This window comes from Camelus ferus, chromosome 5 (genome assembly GCF_009834535.1).
Source record: "Camelus ferus isolate YT-003-E chromosome 5, BCGSAC_Cfer_1.0, whole genome shotgun sequence".
Taxonomy (NCBI): domain Eukaryota; kingdom Metazoa; phylum Chordata; class Mammalia; order Artiodactyla; family Camelidae; genus Camelus; species Camelus ferus.
The window spans coordinates 39,907,176-39,927,963 of record NC_045700.1 but is presented as its reverse complement, the minus strand read 5'-3'; the positions used below and the strand labels follow the sequence as shown (position 1 = coordinate 39,927,963).

The 20,788-nt window shown below is 38.4% G+C and overlaps 1 protein-coding gene across 4 annotated transcripts in view; it reads left to right on the top strand.

Annotated features, from left to right (window-relative positions):
* GRB14 (growth factor receptor bound protein 14) overlaps positions 1–20,788 on the top strand; it is a 105,084-nt gene that overhangs the window by 56,031 nt on the left and 28,265 nt on the right. For all 4 annotated transcript variants that reach the window (XM_032479587.1, XM_032479588.1, XM_032479589.1 and 1 more), the window contains one exon: positions 10,661–10,817. In XM_032479587.1, the coding sequence (XP_032335478.1) occupies positions 10,661–10,817 (157 nt within the window). The remainder of the gene's footprint in view (positions 1–10,660; positions 10,818–20,788) is intronic.

Sequence of the window (20,788 nt, the reverse complement as noted above, 5' to 3'; positions counted from 1 at the left end):
CTTTATATACTACTGCCTCCCCTCCATCTTTTTTATTAAAGATATAAACATGATTTATCTTAAAAATTCAAATAGTAAAGAATATTTAAAGATAGATTTAAACTTACCAGAATCTTAACAACTATATGAGGAAGGACCTCCACAGGGTTAACAATGTTAAAGTTGAAATTTTCAAAGCATCTTATTTTCTTTCTCTATTTGCGCTGAGAAATAAAGACTCCCTCTGCTGGCTGTTTCCGCGCATATACAATTTTTTCTGGCAGGTTGTGCTGAAAAAAGTGAAACACAAAGAACGACCTTTGTTAACATTCAAATAGCTAGGTGCTTTGGGACATATATGCAAACTTATGTTCTGGTTTTTAGTTATCTAATACTTTTGTCCAAGATATCGTGTCGAAGCAGCAGCTTAAAGCAGTGGGAAAGTCAGAGAAGCAGAGTGGAAAGAACAGGATCAGGTGGGAGCCCAGAGATGAGGCTCCCTGGCGGGTTCTGCCAGTGACCCGCTGGAGGTCCCCAGGTCTCAGATCCTCTGAGTCACAGCTTCTTCTCTTGTAAAATGCGAAGATGTCAGTGGACGTTTTCTAAGCGTCCTTCTACTTCAGTGTTTTACGATTCTCACAGAATTGATTCCATTTCTTTTATAGGAATGAACATGTTTCACACTGATATACATGCTTTGCACTGATATAAAATAAATATTTAGAGAAAGGAAGGAAAGGTAAAATGACAGAAATAGATGTAAGTCAGTTTTTCCTAGTGCTGTCGCAGCATGGGAATGTTAGGTCTAGAAAGTGACATTTTGCATGCTATTATAAGTTCATAAAATAATACCCCCCAGATGTCCCAGAAAGACTGAATATAGCATATTTCTTTGATTCTTTGGCATCTTCAATTACAAGAAGTATCATTATTTGATATGCTTCCAATTAAACTATGACATACAACTGATGGTAAGTTTCATCTAAGTTTCAGAGGAGGTAAATGTGAGATGTGCTTTTAAAAATCAGTGAGATAATGTGGTTCCTAAATGTGCTTCAGTTGATGCCAGGCAGCTCAAGAATCGCGGTAAAAAGTCTGGTGTGTCCTGGGACCTAACAAATATTCTCTTTCCTCCCCTCATGTTTCCCCTTCTCGTTTAAACCTCTTCTTTCCCCCCACCCCTCCCCACCTTGTCCTTTCTCACTGTGTGAAACAGTTATTAACTTTTTCGCTTAGACAGGTCTTATGGTTATTCTGGGAACAAACGACTGCTGAAAAACTGAAATGAGATACTGGAATAACATTGTGTCCAACATAAGCATGACCGGTGGTTTTCTGCTTTAAATATGAATAAGCATTAGCACTTGTGAAGGTTTTTTTTTTTTTTTAACTTCAAAGATGAATTAGTCAGCACTGGCATCTTCACAGGAATTACATGAGTTTCAAAAACACTCAGGCTTCAGAGGAATGCTCCTTTGATGAAGTCACTGGAAACACTAGGGTGGGATTTGTGATTTGATCCTCTTTATTATTCGTGTTGGATTTAGGTCCTAAAATAACATGAATATATACATATGTATATGTGTGTATCCATGGTCTGGGATATTTTTAGACTTAGTTTTTAATGTTCGCCTTCTTTTATAATGAAATTGGAGCTGTTTCTTTTGCCTTTTTTCCCTACCACTTAACAGAGCATGCTGAAAGGGCTTCCGATTTCTTGCTTTATAAAATTGAAGCCCTGCTTGAGCTAGGGTCCTGCTCTCCTGTAGGGAGAAAGGGAGCTCAAGGAAGGAGCAGTCTGCAGGGCTCTTGGCCTGAGCAGGAGAGCGGGAAGGAGGCAGAACAGAGTAGGGAGAAAGGAGAGTAGAAGGGCTTTGGGGAGACCGAGGCCTCCCTGTGCCTGCAGCCCGGCTCTCTTCTGTTGTTTGGAGGCCTAGACGTGGCATGATTTTGCAGTGTCACTGACCCTGGCTGTCGGGTGTGGTGGTGTGAAGCCCCCCATGCCAGGTGGGGGCATTTCCAGGTGGGGGGCCACACTGGGCCTCTTTGGGGAATGAACCAATACAGCGTAAAACTTCATCCTTGCATTTTCAGTTCATATCTGGAACTCCTGGAAGATCTGTATGGCTCCCCAATAACACAGCTCCTTTAACTCTGAAAAAGTTCATCTCCTTACCCAGGCATGCCCTATAATTCTCCCATTGAGATGTAATGACCTGCAAATGTGTACAAGTTCAGAGTTTTTGCAGAGGTGGTGTGGGGATCATCCAGCTTGTGACCTTGAGAATCGTGGACAGACAGAAAGAGCCTGGAACAGTGGTGACCTGATGGAACCGCCTCACCGAACTCTGAGCTGCCTGCCTCTGGTTTCACATGTGAGGGGGAAAAACCCCTTTCATTTAGTTAACAAGTCATTGTAGCGTGGATTTTTCTGTTACTTGTAGCACAACTTGTTCCTAAATGATTAGGTCACCATGTGGTTATTTATCATTATTCTCTTACCACTTTATAATCTTGTTCTGGAAAAACTGTCATTTTAAAACTTAATTCTCTATTTCCAGTCATTGAAAAAAGACACTTTGTCATTTTTTTTGTGTCTTACAAATGCTCCCCTCTTGTGGTCACCGCCACGCTAGTTTGCGCTGATGGAAACCTGTGCCAGCAGTGCTGGGCGAAGATATTCCTGCCACAGGCCTCCCAGCACCTTGCTGCCTCACCTCTTCCTCCTTACTCAGTCCCTCTGACTCAGAGAAGTGGTCTGCCTACTGTTCCATGCATAGCTTTTGCTTTTTCAGCCCTCAGTATATTTGCCTATGATATTTGTTCCACCCAGATGTTCTTACCTTCTTTTTTTCTAATTCGCACAGCATCCCAAGACTTAAAAGGGGCCAGAGAACTCACCTTATCCACCTTCACTCAGTCCACAGCTTCCTTGAACACTTGCCTATGTTTTCTTTTTCATCTCCTGTGTGTCTTTTCTCCCCTAGAAGTTTTCAAACCCTGTGAGGGTTCCAAGATCCTGTTTTGGCACCCTAATATTGTCTCCTATAGGGCCTTTCATGATGGTTTCAGTCATCACTAAAGGAATATCTGTGATTGTCCACTGTGTGCCAGGCACTGTACTGACTGCTGGGGACACAGTGGGAAGCACATACTACATCACCCCTGGTGTCACACAGCATTCTGAGTAGCAGAAGCTGATAAATAGTAATTACATAGTTGCACATATGCATACATGAAACTAAAGGGCATGGATTGAAAACTTCCCCACAGAAAGAATGGTTTATCTGAGGGATGAGAAGTAGAAGTTAGGCGGACAATGTTCTAGGCAGCGGCAGTAGAAGGTGCCAAGGTCCTGTGTCAGGAAGGGGCATATCTGTTTCAAGAAACTGAGAAAAAATATAGTTGCAGTTAGAAAATAAGGAAAGGACTATAAGGAATAAAGTTGAAAGGGGCCACAGGGATATGAAATGGACCTGTTTATGTCAGTTAATTCCTATGATTCTGATATTGGTGACTGTCTATTTTGAGTTAATATGTAATGACTAATTGAACATGGACTGCTCATGCTCAAATGAAATATGTTGTTGAATATGTCTTTAAATGGAGAAAATTTAAGACTCCCTACTACCTGATTCCTCTAAATTATGTACTATTTTGCTCTTAATAAATGTTTGACAACGAACGAAATAATAAAGGATGGCAAGAAGGAAGCAACAGCTTTTCTTGAGCTGTTAGGATCTTTTGGAACAGTCTTTGTTTTTAAATATAACATTTTGTTAGAGGTTTGTAATAAGTAATAATGAATATATTATTTTCCTTTCCCTTCAAGGGAACACACTGAGTTGCTTAATTCAAAATATCTAAGACTGTCTCCTCTTATCTTAGGACACTGCATTCCTTATTTAGAAGAATGTAAAAATCCAGGGCTACTCTGACCTCTCTATAAAAATATCTCACTGATTTAGGTACATTGCCTATCTATTAAAAATAATGGATAAAAAATCTGAAACATTAAAAGATAGCTTTATAATCCTACTGTACTAGGATATAACCTTTTAAAGAGCTGTAGAAATAAGCTTTACATTGGGACCTAGTTGAAATCAAATTCCTATGGATATTATTCCCTATTTTTCTATTAATTATATATAAACAACATAGATAATTAATAGATATAATAAATGCATTTATTTTTCTGTTGAAAAGTTATGTACTTCTCATCATGGCAAGATCTTGATACTCAAATAATGGTGTTTAAATTATTTTAAATTAAATAATTAATGAGAATTAATATTTAATTAAATGCTAAACGTGTTATTTAAATATAGTTAATCTAAAAGTTAAATTTAAATTTTCCCAAAATAGAAACTTTGACATAGAAGATAACCATGCCCGATGATCATTTTCCTTTTCTTTTGCTCTTTCTTTCTTCTTTAAAAAAAAAAAAATCTCACTTCTTCCTGGGGATTCTTGCATATGTAGTTATGCTTAATCCACACCAATTTTTTAACCTGCTGAATAATTATCCCTTTTTCCTCCTCTCTTCTCTGAAGAACCAAAGGATAAGTGAGAGTAAGCTTTCAAGTAGCTAATTACTTACCAAGAGGTCCAGCTCCCCTTTCTGCAATGCATTGCCAAGTGACAAGATGACAGCCCTGAGTTTGTTTTTTTTTTTTTTTTTTCCCACATTTTCTAGGGTGAATCCAGTTTGGGAAGGACTAGCTATCCCATTCTATCACCTTCTTGGGTCTAGGGAGGAGAAGGAAGGCTGACTGTTTAGCCCCCACTCAGTGCTTTCCTGGGACTTTTCCACCTAATCTGTTCTGAGAATCAGAATTTCCAGTGATTATAACAGATGAATACTATGTGTGCTTTGGGGACAAGGCAATGCATATTGAATTGATTTTGAAATTCAACTTCTGTTTTTTTCAAAGATGGCCTTGGTCTATGTTTTAAATATTTCGTCTCTTTTAGTCCCTAGGCTTTAGGGACCTCAAACTTCTTTTCTGAAGAGTTAACCATTTCTTGCTCTCTGTATATTTGAACATTGTTGTGTCTAGTGCTTTCAAAATGGGTTAATTTTTAACCTCTTGCCTCCACTTTTTACAGAGGGCAGTCTAAGGGAGTTGAGGTATAAAATATATAAACTGCCTTGATAAGACGTCAGCCAAAACAGAGATCCGCTGCACCCACATTCCAGCATATTCTCTGCAGGGGCTACTGTGTCTTTATATTACATTTTCATTACTAGATGCCATATGCTGCCAGAGTGGTTTTGGAAGCTGCAAACTACTCTAAAGGCCAAGGTTACTCCGATTGCCAGGATTATGGTGACACTTAGGGCTTCCTTAACACAGCCTGCGTGTACACTGATGGTTGTCCTTGGGAGCTCTTTCTGTTCATGCTGGTGGGACGTTATAAACAGATCTTATCAATGCGTGTCTCTTTTGCTAGTCAGGTGTCTGCTCATTGATGAAACAAAGTTCCTGTTCTTCTTTAGGGTTCAGGTAGGTTTTCTTCCTGCTGGTGTACAATTTCAAATGATCTTGTAGATCAATTGATATGAATAATATCCTTCTCAGTCTATTTTTTTACTTTATCCAGCAAGCTGGGAATTTGGGCCACTGACCTGGAAATGTATAATATCCCTTTATTAAATAGCATGATTATATGCTCTTCAAATCTCTTCTTTACCTCTCAGTGTGTAGAGGAAATAGGATCCCACTATTTTGCTCTAATGATTCTTAAGAACAGCCCTGCTGTTTGGTTTTTACATGATCACAAAAGTTTGTTATCTTAGTTTTAATCTGTACTAGTCATATAGCTTTTCTTATGACTTGAATTTTTTTCTTAAATAGGAAGGTTTACTGTAGTAGTATTTTTGGCAAGGGGCGTATTCAACTCTAGTGGAGAGTTAAGGCTTAGATTATCTTTCCCTTTTTCACATATTTCAAGGAGAAATAAATAGAAATAAAAAGAGACTCTTTAATAAAGTCTTCCCATTGGTTATGTAAAGATTTTTTCATAATTACTGAATAGATCGGGGAGATGGCAGGGACTTAACTGCTGTGGAACATCAACTAAAATATAATTTTATCATTCATAGATGAATGTGTAATTGGATAAATGCCAGCATTAAATAGAATTTTTTTTTTCTTAAAGAGGGGTTTCAAATGGAGTTCAAACAAGTGATGTTTTTCTCTTAACAGGTATTATTTATTTAAAAAATGAGTACATGCACCTATTTCAGAAATTTAAATTAGCCTTGTCCTTCTAAATTTATGTGTCTCAATTCTTGGCAATTTATTTTTTTCAAATTTGCAGCAACACCAACTGAAGAAATTAATGGCATTTCCTAATTGGTTAGATATTTTTTTCATTTTCCCTAACTTTTCCTCTTCTCTCTTCTTGCCGTCTTCTTGAATTTGGCTTAGGTTTCAGAATGTCTCCAGATTTTCATTTCTTAATTCCTCTGATAGAATAAGATAGAGTATGAAAAATGAGAGACACACTTCTGTTACCCCAAGTGATAAGAGTTTTCTGTGAGAAAACATGGGGTAGTCAGCAAGTCCAGGGAACCTGTCCAGCGGCCACCAGGTCCTTCCCAATCCCCGCCCCCCCATTTCCTGGCGTGGAATGTGCAGTGGCTCTGAAAACGGCAGCTCATCACTGCTCCACAGGAAGGAGCATCTCCAAGGTTGGATCTTCTTGTCCTCTCAGGACTGGTCATCTTCACATTACTCTTAGCAGGAGTGGCCACCAGTCAGTGTTAACCGACCCAGTCAGTGTTAACCGCAGCAGCACGGATATATAGTGGACAGCATCCCTTGGCATCCCACCAATAGTCTGGCACTGAGACAGATCCTGAACGTATGAACTTGAGAACAGTAGCCAACCTAGAACAATCATGGGAAACACTCAGATTCCAAAGAGATCTTGGGCCCTTAGTGAACCATATGTTTTAATAACAACAACAACGAAAGAGAATTGAATTGAAAGCTCAGACAGTTGCATCTGATTTTGGCAGTGTATTTTCATAGCCTTTTTCATATGACTTTATAGCCTTTTATAGATGCCTCAATGATTTCAAAACTCAGAACTGCCTGCTAAAAGCAATATTGAGTCAATTCTTACGTAGGATTGTCTGTAAGAAAAATTGTATGTTTCTTGCTCGTTGAGAAGAATTTTAATTTCCTGAGTATTAAAATTTAACTAATCACACACTTCATGACAGAAAAGATTTTTAAATTAAAATTTACGAATATGTATTGAATACCTACTATGTGCAAAACATTTTAATAGACTTTGCAGGGATGCAAAGTGGATTTGTTCCAAAGATTTTTATTAAGCCATACACTGGCTTGCGGTAGGTCCCTGGGATATGATGTCAAATGGTGAACAAACAGAAATTTTCCTTAAGGGAGCTTACTAATACAGTTGAGGCAAAAGATATTCAAATAGAAAATCACACAATAAGAGCACCTAAAAGAGACACATTTCCAAGCCATGGGCAGTCAAGGAAGACGTTTTGGAGGAAGTGCCGTGGAAACTGGGGCCAAATGGTAAGTAGCAGATTGCCAAAAAAGCATGTGGTTGGTGGTTGACACAGTGATTTCAAGTAGAGGATAACTCACATGCAACTAGGAAGAACAGACTGTACACATTTGTCATATTTGTTTTATAGGCTGGTTTGCTGGGGAGTGTGCATACTGTGTGTTAGGCTGTATTCCATGGGGCCCCACTTCCTTGAGTCTCTTTCTGTCTCTATCTTTCAGACTTTCTTACCTCTAACCCACCCGTAAATATTGGAATTTTTCAAGGTTCAGTCCTAGGTTCTTTTTTGTCTCATGCTTCTTCCTTTTCTCCCTTGGCAGATGTGTCCATGTCCAGGTGTTTGTTTACCACCTATCAGTTCAATGATTCTTAAGTCATTTCTGAACTTAGGATCTTACAATCCTGTTGCCACCGTCATGCTTACAGCTTCAGTTTCCTTAGGACGATTCTCCCTGTTTGCTGCTCCTGCCATCCCTGACTTCTCTTAAACCTTAGAACCTGCCAAGTTTCTTCTTGCCCCAGGGACTTTGCATGGCTTCTGTTCCCTTAGCCTGAAATGTTCTTACTCTCTCTTTGCCTAGCTACTGCCCACTCCCCCTTCAGGTCTTGGCTTGAATATCACTTTTTCCTGGGTATCTTTCAGGCCTCTCCTAACCCCCCATTTTATGATTTAGTAGCATACTGCTATTTTATGCCGTACTTTGTAATTATTGTTTTTTAATACTGCTTTCCCCACTAGACTTTAGCTCTCTGAGGGCAACAACCATCTCTGTCGACAACAGCCTTATATTAAAACACTTAGAAAATGTCGTGCACTTTGCATGGGGTCTTAATAAGCACAATGAGTTGCTTGAGTTAGAACAACAAAGAGCCATTGAAGAATTTTAGTAGAACAACAACCTGATCTGACCTGCTATTAGAAAGTTTGTTCTGCTAGCAGTATGGAGAATGAACTGGGAAAGGTCCACGGCTAGAACAAAGCAGATAGGTAGGTGGGTATTACCATTAGAAGCTTACAGCCTCATGGCACACATGTGGTAAGAACACAAAGAATTCAGATGTTTCTTGATTCAGGGACTCAGGACTCTTTTCATCTCTTGGCATGGTTCACTCCATGTGTGCCCCATTTTCCCACAGTCTTTCTGTTTGTGAACAGTAACAGCTTCACCCTACATCTGTCCAGAAGAAAAGAAGTCTCACTTTATGGTTATGTGAATAGATGTTCAGTGGCCTCTGAGTGGCTCTGATTAGGTCATGTGCCATGTCTGATAATAATCGCTCCTGCTTGAGGGATTCTGGGTGCTGATTGATCAGTCTGAAGAACATCTTCTTTGTGGAGCTGAGGCAGTCATGCACTAGTAAACTGGCTGTAAAAAAAAAATTTTTAAAGGCCTTTTTTTGTAGCATTTGTCAACTTCTTTGGTATATGTACTCCCACCATGGCTGATTTCAAGATGCCTGGCTTGCAAAGTTCCTGAATGTTTAACCATCAGCTCTGAACAGGCCAGTTCCAGCAGCTCCACACAGCATGGAAGAGCTGAAGGTAGAGCTGCTGGAATCACAAAGACTGATAGTGAGGGAGGGAGTGGTTCTCTGAAAGACAACCAGGATGCTGTTAGAAGAGGAGTAGCTTCCTGGTAGCAGGAAGTCTGCACTGTACTGCATAAGTCTGCACTGTACTGCATAACATCTACTTCAGTGTCAAATTCTTACTTAAGAATTTTTTTTTAAGTTCTTATATCATTTCCTTGAATAACATTTTAAGCAGCATATAATATTCCACTTTGTGAAAGTACTGTAGTTTGCTATTCTTTTGGTGTTGAATATTTAGATTGATAGAATGATACATGATACTTTGCTGGACGTGTCTGTACCTAAAGCTATTTTCCACATTTAGGACAGATTTGTTGAGATAGTTTGTCTAAGTGAAATGACTGAGTCAAAGGAATAGACCTTTCGATGCTTTTGATTAATACTTTCCAGTAAGTGTACAAAATGGTTCACTTATATCATTTCTGTTATTGTAAGAGAGCAACTATTGTATTCCACTGTCATTACATGTAATTAGAAAAATAATCAATAGGAAGGAGTTGATACATCATTTTAATTTTTATTGTTTGAATTACTAAAAATATCTCAATGTCTATATTTTGATAACAGTTGCATTTTTCATACTGAATTTTCTTATGATTTCTCACTTTTGTGTGTGTATGTTGATCTTACTGTACTATTTTCATAGATAATTAGCTTACTATAATTAATCTGTTTAATGTATGACATAGCATAGTTCATAGTGGAAATTCTAGCACATAGCACAACTTGGTAAATGTTGAGGGGAGTGTTGTGTAATAGGTAAGTACAAATTCATGGTGAGGTGACCCAGTAAAAGTTTATTTCTTGCTCATGTCAAAGTTTCATATGGGCGTTCCTAGTTGGGCACCTTCCTTGTGGTCATCCAGAGACAGAGGCTCCTTCTGTCTTGTGGTTTTCCTCTCCTCTAGGTCCTTGTCCTTACTTCCATTCAGTGGGAGGTGATGTAAAGAGAATGGATGACAGTATATGGGAGATTTTTATGGACTGAGCCTGGAAGTGCAACACTGCATGTGCCTACATCCCATTGACTAAAACTCAATCCCATAGATACAACTAATTGCAAGGGAGGAAAGAAAGAGGATTTGGTGAACATCTAGCCAGTCTTTGCCAACATTTCTATAACCTGAAATAGAGTAATTTTCATATTCTATTTACTGCTGTTACTACTTGTATGTCTGAGAATAAATTACCTATGTTACTTGGATTATTTACAGATTTAAATAGGGAATGCAAAGTTTAAAATATTGATAAGAGATACGTAGCTTTTTACTAAAAGGGAAATGACACTGACGGGTCATTGAATGGCCTCAAGTTTAGACACTGAAGAGGAGTGGAAGTTGTTGGACAAAGTGACTTTGACACATGTTAACAAGTCCTGGATGGGCACCATTCACTCAATGTGTAAGAAACTTAGATATACAAGAAACTGTGTAAGGAATTCATATAATTAGCTCAACCAATAAGTTTGATGACTTACTAGAATGATATTTTTAATAGACTATTTTAGCTCATTTTCTTATTTCTACCTACACAGGTAATTAAAGTATACAGTGAAGATGAAACCAGCAGGGCTTTAGAGGTACCCAGTGACATAACTGCCCGAGATGTTTGCCAGCTGTTGATCCTGAAGAATCATTACATTGATGACCACAGCTGGACCCTTTTTGAGCACCTGCCTCACATAGGTCTAGGTAAGGATATAAAATCATAGCATAGTACTGCTTCTCTGTCCCTGATAGTTTTGATCATATGGCAAAGATTTCCTTTACTTGTAGAAAAACAAACAGAGCACAATGATGAATAGTCCTTTTTTTTATTCTTTATTTTTGGTGTTGGTGATTGAGAGAAAAATAAAGTAGCACAAAATGGAAATGAGGATAGAAATATTATAAATTTACACCTCTCATCATTTATGACCTATGGAAATTTGGGAGCTAAACCATAGGGTCTAAAGTTTCATAATAATCTTTCATAATAATCTTTGGTAGCACATAATAATCTTTAGTAATACTAATTCATATTAATCTTTCAGAATAATCTTTAGTAGCACAATGAACATTTATTGAGAGGTTAATAAAATAAGCTCTTATTTGAACTACTTTTTGTGTTGATTGTAGTGCAGACATGGGAAATATCCTCAGTGGTGGTTCTCCTTATGAGAGTGTACACCCCCAATTTTTCTTGAAGAAATAAGTAATTTCACATTTTTAAAGTCATAAACATAAAAAGCAATCTTATTTTTTGCCAACTGGAAATGCATCTTTGTACTGTGAACTGTAGAGGTTTTTTTCCTCAAATCTTTTAATAGGTTATAAAGAATTTTTATTCTTCTGTTTGAGTGAGACAGAGTTTGGCATTGGTTTTGTCTCCCCTTTCTTACTTTTTGCAGATACTACTGTTCCCAGTAAGTAGATGAGAAAGGAAGGAGTTTGTTGTGGCAACTCCATTCTGTTCTTTGGATTCTGTATTAGCTTCTCTTGGCTGCTATAACAAATTATCACGGACTTGATGACTTGAAACAATCTAAGTTTATTTTCTCACAGTTCTGGAGGCCAGAAGTCTGAATTCAGTGACACTGGGTTAAAATCAAGGCGTCTGCAGGGAAGCACTCCCTCTGGAGGCTCTCGGAGAGAATCCATTCCTTGCCTCTTGTAGCGTCTTGTGGCTGCAGGCAGTCCTTGGCTTACGGCTGCCTCTCTCTCCTCTTTTCCTCCATGTCTGTGCTGTTCTCTTCTGTCTGTGTGTGGTCTCCCTCTACCTGTCTAAGAAGAGTAGCATTTAGGGTTTACCCCGAATAATTCAGGATGATCTCCTCCTTTCAAGATCCTTAAATCAATCATATCCGCAAAGTTTTGTTTTGTTGTTTTTACCATGTGAGGCAACAGTCACAGGTTCCAGGAATTAAGATGTGGACATCTTTCGGGAGTTATTATTTATCCTGCCACCAACTCCTTTGCTTTCTGTGTCAAACAACTGTTAGTAATAAATCATCAAAGTTACTTTAAATGATTGATCAGTGACAGTGCAATTTGTTCCTTCAATTTGCTTAAATAATTGAGAATTTTATACCTAGTCATGAGAGACATTCACTTTCTTGCATAGCTAGCTACCAATATATAACATTTTTCCTTTGTTTGGTACATAGAGAGTTTACACCCCAGAGCAGTGTGCCAAAGTAAGGTTCAGTTACGATGAGAAGTTTGCCTTTGTCTTATGAAATGGAATAAAGACGATGTTGGCAGAAAAGGTATTTCTTTGGAGGATCCTTTTTTGAATGATTCTGGAAAGTGGTTCGTTTAAAGGTCCTTGCATTCTCTGAACCATTCAGAAAGTGTCTGTAGCACTTCCAGTTTGAAGACTGCTGTCATGGGATATGTCAGAACCTCAGGGAGAGAACAAAGTGAAGCCTGTGGAAAAGAAGCCTGGATAGTTCGACAGTCTTCACAAGAATTCAGGACCCCAACCCATCCCCCACCCCCTTGTTTGATAGTTGATGAGCTACAACATGTCAGCTGATCTCGACAGCTGAGATATACCTGCCAAGAAAACCTGAATTCTGAAGGTACGCTACACTGGTCCATGCGACTGGCTGTCTTACCTTCGTAGGGCAGAAAAACTTCAACATATATTTCCTTCATTGCCATTTGTGACTAATTTAAGTTCTATTCATGATCATTAATCTCTTAGAAGTGTGGTGTTAACTCTCAATAGATATCTGCCATAATTCCAAACTATTGTGTTCGCATATGCTTCTAGAAATACAGCTTTAATTAGCATAATGTATAATTACAGTATTTTATACTCTTAAATTTTTCTTTTGGAGAGGCTTTAAAAATCATTAAACATTTTTGGAGTTATAGTAACTACGATTTATCCCTAACAAATGGCTTGAAGTTCAGTAATAAAATCTACTCCGTAAATCAAGCAGCAGTTTTCATGGAGACTACCACAATTTATAGTAAGGAATAAAAAGACTTGTGCAAGTCTTTTAATGTAGAGGCTTAAAATGGAACATTGAGAATTAATTTGAGCTACATACTGAGTTTAAACTTTTAGCCATTGAATGGAAATATATTTCTCCATTATTGTATTTTCTGGAAACTGCTGAAATAAAATCAAAGATGTGAGAATATTGTACCATGGCTTCATTAACCATGCATTAGACCAAAGCTTATGAGAAAGAAATTTAGTTCCAGAGCTTTTTCTATGTGGTGTTTTTGGTTTTTTTTTGGCTTTTGGTTTTTACTCAGATAATATCTTTAAACAGTAAAAAAAAATGCAGACATTAATATTACCAAAATACTAGTGTGTATTAGATTTACCACCTTCTATTTCTTTTTTTTTTAATCTGCTACTTCATTTCTGTAAGGATGCACTGAAATGTTACATGATAATAATTGATGGATATCCATCTAAACTCTTGAGGAACAGTTTTTTTTTCTTTTTCTTTCTTTCACCTCTTTATCTAACAATATAACAAGAAAATAACCACTATTAAAGCACTGTGATCTTCCTCAGTATCAAATATAAAACGGATGTGTTTTTGAATTTTATTTGTGAGTTAATGTATCTTATAAATACTCCTCCAATATCTATTCAACCTAATAGTGATATTAGGTAACTTTTTTTGCCATTTGCATATTAACATGAATGAAAAGAACTAAAGTGGGGGTGTTTCTGCCCCTTAAGTATGATGTACAGCAGCAGATCCTTTTGTCAATAGAAGGAAGCATCACCACATTCACCTGTAATCTTCAAGTGCTATTGACATAAAGAGCCAAAGGACAAACTATTTGCCAAAGCTTTGGTGACCAGCTAGTAAGCACTGTATATTGTTCAGGAGACATTCTTGACCTCTCTTTGATCAAAATAATGAGTTTTCAATGAATAAAATTCTAAAAGTGAAGAGGTGGTCTATTACTTAAAAAATATTTTTAATACAAAAATAATTCAGCTCATTGTAGATAACTTAGAAATAAAGGTGTAAGAAGTAAACAGTGTTATCCATAATTTCACAACACTAAGATAACTATTTTTAGTTTCTTTACTTTAACATAATCTCTATCCTGTGTATTCACTTTTGTAGGTTACCTTCTTTTGTATGTGTGTGCTCTTAAAAAAAATCCTGAGTATTTTTCGTTGTTTTTTTTCTTTTCTTTTCACTTTACAGATTCCTCCCAAACTAGGAACTCTCTCTGCCTCTCCCTATTCCTTTCCTCAGTTTAGCAAATATTTATTGACTGTTTTGCACCAAACATTTTGTGTGTGTGTGTGGCTCGGGGTGTGCAGTATGAACACAATAGACAAAAACACTGCCCTCGTGAGTTTGCATTTTAGTGGGAGGAAAAAGACGAGAGATACATGACTGAAATGTGTCATACTCCCTTAGGTGATGATTAGCAGCAGGGAGAAAAGGAGGGCAGGAAAGAGGGATGGGAAGTGTGGGGCATGAGTGGAAGGTGCGCTTTAAGTAGGGAGGGAGGGAGTCCCTGGAGGCATGATGCCCAAGTAGAGCCCTGGAGCAGACAGGAGCAGCTCTTGCACTGCAGTGGACGAAGATCGTTCTAGACAGAGGAAACATCAACTGGAAAGGCCCAGGTGTGGCAGCATGCTTGGTGTTCTGGAAGCAACCACGAGGCCAGCACTTCGAGAGTGGAGTCATAAGTGGAAAGTGATGGGGGACAACTGCGTGGAGCCACCGCAGAGCCAGCTCGTGCAGGGCCTCCCAGGCTGTGGAGGGGTCTTGTCTTTTACACTGAGTGAGGGGAAATGTAACCGGAGGTCTTTGCGTCGGAGAGCAGTGTGATCTGATCTGACTTAAAGGCTACTACTAAGAAGACTCAAATACAAATTTTGACCATTTGGAGGCTAAGCAACGATGTTTTGCTTTTACATCAAACTACCTGTGACTTCCTGGCTTTATCCCTGCCCATCTCTCATCCCTGCTAACTGTGCATGCCCTGTTGTAGTGTCTTCACGCCCTGGTCTGCACACTTACGGGGCTGAGTCTTGGTGGGATCCTGAAGCCTTGTAGGCAACAACATTTGACTTAGGGGAGAGATGAGAGTTGGGGGTTTTCTGCACTGTAGTTCACTTCAGTATCCCAGATAAGCTTAGGAAAGTTTCAGAGACATTCTATGTTTTTAACAGATGGCTACTCTTGTTGCTTTTGATCCATTAAAGCACAACACAAATTACTAAACTCAGAAGGAAGAGCACATGACATACAAAATATGATAGGGTTATGGAGTCTAAAGTCTGTTTTCAGAGTGACACTTTCTGTGGCAAAGAAAACTTGAATCTTTGGTATTTTTAATATGAATGCATACGTGTGATAGCTGCTAACGTGCATCTTATACGTGCAGGGTACCTCGTGAGAGGTTTCACGTTCATCTAGATAGATGCTCTCACAGCAGTCCTGAAGGCATGTTTTTTAATCTCCATTTTACATATAAGAATACAGAGAATTGGTGCTAAAATTCCTGGTCCAGAGTCAAACCTAGTACATATCTAGGTCTTGTCAGATTCTCAAGTATATGCATTTTCTGTGGAAGCAAGTTTGTTTTTTCCTCACCCCAGTAGGTCAGGCAGCTGTTTTCAGGATCATGTGGTTGGTTTGTCTGTCTCACTCTCCGTCTCTCTCTCTCTTGCATGCTATAAACATAAATTTAAATTTCGAACCCTCAAGAACACTTTCGGATAAACCTTCCTTACCGAGGTAGTACTGAAATTATTGGGATCAAACTGATCCAACCTGGTCCACTTTGTAACAGAGGAAGTGCTTTGTAAATGACTTATTCTTGAATTTATATGCAATGTGAATGGCAATATGACATTTAGAACTTTGAGTACAGTATCACTATTTCATATCCTCTGTCCATAATTATTAATATATGCTGCTGAGAATTTTCGTAGGTGGAGTAAATCATCGAAGGCAGCTATACATCCTGGTTTTGTTATGAATCGGTTATGTGCCTGATTTTGGGTCGTGTTATGATGAGCTTCAGTTGTACACACGGTTTTATAGACACGGGGTTTAAAGTATCAGCATGTCAGTAAATCCCCTTCTCTCATGATACAGCAAGCCGTTTTGTAACAGGTGTGTTTCACTTCACAGCCACTGGATGTCACTGTAGCTCCCCAGATGCAGTCCTCCGCTTTTATAATCATTGTTAAGAGGATGGCTGGGGGAAAAACTTCAGTTTTAAGTCTTCTGGAACTTAGTGGGATCCATGTTTGCCTTGCTCCCATTTTGATTCCTCATTGAAGCCACCGTATGAAGCAGTGGCAATTAATACGATACCTCAAGCGCATACCTAGCGACTCCTCGGGAAGTGGAATTAATTGTATTTTAGTGTCATTGCTAGGGACAGCTAAGATTTCCATTGTGAATATCATTGTGGAGTGGCTTTAATAGGCAAAATGAATGACTGGAGGCTTTTAATGAAACCATTTTTATGTGTGCAGCTAAGCCCACGTGGTCTCCTTAAGACTGATGCAATGCACAGCGGTGGGGAAACGCTTCACAGCCGCCTGCCTTGAAGCTGCTCCTTCACTTTTTTCCTTTTTTCCTGAAGAAGCACAAGTGTTTTTCCCTGCTGTCTGGACCTGATACTGATATGTGGTTGTACTTTCTGTGCTGTTTGGAACCTCCCAGCCATCGGAGTTGTGACCACCCTCGTAACCAGCAGAAATAATTGTGAAGCCCTTAGGATACGTGTGCTTCCTTCTTGTACTGAGAATTATGTAGCCCTGACCTGAGCTTTGATGTGACATGTGTTCTGGGAGCACATTAAGGCTGGAGACAGAAAATGTGAAACCAGCAAAGAGTGCTCATAACTAAATCTGCGTCCTGCTCCAGCTGATTTTTCCTTCTCTGTATTCTCATAGCCTGAGTTCAGGTCTCATAATCTCTCTCTTTGGGACTTCCATTAGCCTTACAGTTGGTCCTTCCTCTTAATTCCGGTCATAGCAAAGTTATCCATCTGAGCGCAGCCCTGGTTCACCTTGCGTTAGGGCCCAAGGTCCTTTGAAGGGCTTGTAGAACCTCTGACCTGACTACCCTTCCTGTTTCCAGCCTTGTGTCTTGCCCCTCCCTCCTCTAAGTTGATGCATTAGAGGACTGCCTATAGCACATTTCTACTCTGGTTACCTTGCTCATGCTGTTGAGACTCTCAGGAAGTCCTTTCATCCATCTTTACCTGGCTAACTGCTATGCATTTTCCAAGGCTTACTTGGAATGTTAGTTAGAAATGGCAATAAAGTATAACTGTGTAATAACTGCTAGCACCTTCCTAAAAATACCTATAAAAATAAAGTAAGATGAAAACCCTCAGCTGTCCAAGCTGACTGACAGCTAACCCAGTGCCCCAGTCTAGGGAAGGAGATAGAGGAGAGCAGGTGGAGGCATCCCACGCTCAGCTTTATGAAGCAGAGTCAGCCTTTTCATTTGAGAGCAGGTAGGGAGACACATCTGCCTCTTCCATATGCCTGGGCGCAGACTCTTGCTGCTCAGAAGCTAGATGTTCCTTGAGACAATCAGCATACTTGCTGGCAACACCTCTTCTCATACATCCATTAGGAAGTTGCAGTGCCCTCCTCCCCCCACAAACAGTGGTACAGGAAGCACTAGGAGTGATAGAGATGAATTGTGTCCTGGGAGGCGATGCTCCCACAATACACACTGTAGGTGGGTGGGGGAAACAAGCAAATTTGGATAAAAAATACATTTAAGGCTGTCCAAGCAGGATTATGTACAGTATCAATTAATGAGAAAAGTAAAACCTAATGCTGTCATAATAGGAGAATGTTATAAATTATAGTACATTCACGAGATGTTAAGTTATACAACTTTCGATCATAGTTTTGGAGGTTTTCCTTTGAAGACTGATGTGGACAAATACAAGGTTGTAATGATGATTGAATAAAAGTATATATTTTTCACAACATATAGGAAACATTGTTCGTATGGTTATATGTATACAGTTTCCTAAATGTGAAAAATACACACACATAAACTCATATAGGCCCAAAGGAAAAGACCAGAAGGGAATATACTGAAATGTTAAGTGCTTATTCCTGATTGGCAGGTTTAAAGATGGATTGTGATTGTCAGCTGTTTGTGTTTCTCAGATTTTCTGTAATGGAAATGTATTATTTTAGTAATTAGAAAAGAAAGGGATAAACAAAATTTTAAAAACTTTTAAAGAGATTTTTAAAGACTTAGCTCAAATTCCTGAGGCCCCAAGGTAGATCCAGTGCCCATCTTCTGCGCTGCTGTAACATTTCCTGCAACTGTCTTATTAGTGATCATGTTATCAAAGCTAGTCCCTAGTTCCATGAGAGAAGGAACACTCTGTATACATACATCTTTGTAACCTAGGGTCTAGGACAAATAAATGGTTTTCGAACTAAGCTGTACTAAACTGTAAGTATTTATATCTAGCTGTTCAAAGGATGGATTACAAAGTACATAGAAGGAGGAGACTTGGAAAGGAAGCCAAAGAAATCACATATTATGCCCAGATGGAAATTTACTCCGAGTCCTTCAAGGATGTATTGGATAACTTAGAATTTGTAGAAGCTATTTCTAAGCTCTTCAAGTATTTACCATCAACTTAAGATAATATATATGCAGACATTTTGTGGAAAAATAAAGCTTTCTATGAATACAGGTTGTGATCATTGAGTCTGAATTAATATAAGGACTGTGTTGATTTGGGGAAGAATGACCCGCTAGGCCTTTATACCCATCAAGTTTAAGACACGATTTCCCTATTATTGCCCTTGGGGAGCTGAATCTAGTGGCGGCAATTTTCTGGAGGATCTTAATGGTATTAAGCAGTTCTCTTAGGTTAGGGATCCTTTTAGAAATTGAGCCTGGCTTTATTCTTTGCTTCCCTAGTTTTTGTTTTGCTTGGTCAGAGGCTGTTCATTTTTTCTGAAAATAAGATTGACAAAATGTATGTAGTTTCCACCCAGCACAGAGAAGTACAAGGACCATTTGTCTCCTGGAGTTTCCTGTAACAAAGGTATACAAAGAATTGTTTTCTGGGTGAATTAGAGCTAAAAGCCACTTTTGTTTCTTCTCTTATCAAGTGATGAGAAGAGTAGGGACTCCGGTTTCTATTTGAGCCCCACACTGTACTTTCAGTAGATTCAGCGAAGAAATCCAGGCAGAAGGTCACAGGTGAACACTTTCCATTCTGGGAGGATTGAGGTTTTTAAAAAGACTTTGAAGTTAAAGCAACAGTTTCAGAAGAAACTTCTTTCTTCTCTTCTCCTCTTTTTTAAAGGAAAAGTTTTTCAAAATTAAATAGGAAACAGAATTATGTGTGGTTATCACAATTTGGTAATATTTTATTCTATAACCTAAAGACTTCACTGATCTATAAGAAACAAAAGTAAAACATAGAGTGATATGAAGCTTTTGTTTTTAAGAAAGCTTTTTTTCACTCTTTTTGAAGGGTTTTTCCTTTTTTCCTCCTTTTTGGTTGCAATTTTGAATTTAAAATGGCTTCTCTCCTATTTTTCTACCTACAGTAAGAGTGCTATTTGATTATTGTAATAATTCACTTTCCAATGTCTGAAAAATACTTTACTTTAGAAAGTTTTTTTTAAAATAAAGACTTGTATCTGTGAAGTTTTACTCATGTGTCTTATTATAGTATTTTAGATGAATTTATGAAGTAAAAGTAAGGTTTTTTAAAAAAAGCTTGTGGAATTTATGCAACCGTTACCTGGGGTCATTTCTCAAATGGTAACTCCAAAACTATCTGAGTTCACTCTGAGTGGCAGCTTTTGTTTTTGAACATTGCAGCAAAGAGCATCTAATTATGGAATTAATCATTTCTTTTGATATTTAGAAAGTATATTATAAGTTACTTAGTAGGATTACTCGGTTAAAACCTGCTTGGTTTTAGGATGGGACTGTAGAGGAAGAGTCAAGAGAAAGTTTATTGGAAGCCGCTAGACAAGCATTTTGTTTTGTTCTGTTTTTCCTTTCTCAGGTTTTGGTGACGATGTCTTACCTTGTGCTTAGGCCTTGGCAAAACAAGGCTGGTCTTCAGCCACTTTCCACCCCTCCTTGAACATTTTTCTTTGCCTTTCAAAGTCACGCATCTAGGCATCTTGTATCTTCATGTTGAACTGTGTTCCTATTAAGATCTGTGTTTAGTTTGATATCTGTGTTTTTTAAAAAACCACACATTTTCTGTATGTGATTAGCTGATAATCAGTTAGGCCCCTTTGGTTAGGTTCTTTGGATTATAGTAGCATTAATTCTTTAACATACTGAGACTTGTTTGGGGGATGGTATTTGCGACGGCACATCTCAGTGGGGATGGTGATGTATGCCTGTAGAAAGATTATTTAATATAATTTTTAAACGCCAGATTCTATAAGTAAGTTGTACCAGTTATAAGAGGTTAAAAACCTATAGCTGCATTTGATCCTCTGGACTTGGTTGCTTTTTATATGTTTTCTGAATTTTCAATAGACTAGTACCAGAAATCTTTGAAGGCATGTAAAGTGTGTCTTTCACTTTCTCGCGTACTCTAGTTTTTGCCAGCTTTATTTGAAGACATTTTTCTGCTTAAGATTACCAGACTATTTTTCTGATGCTAGTAATTGCATTCTTTAAATATTAGGTTTTATGAACTAT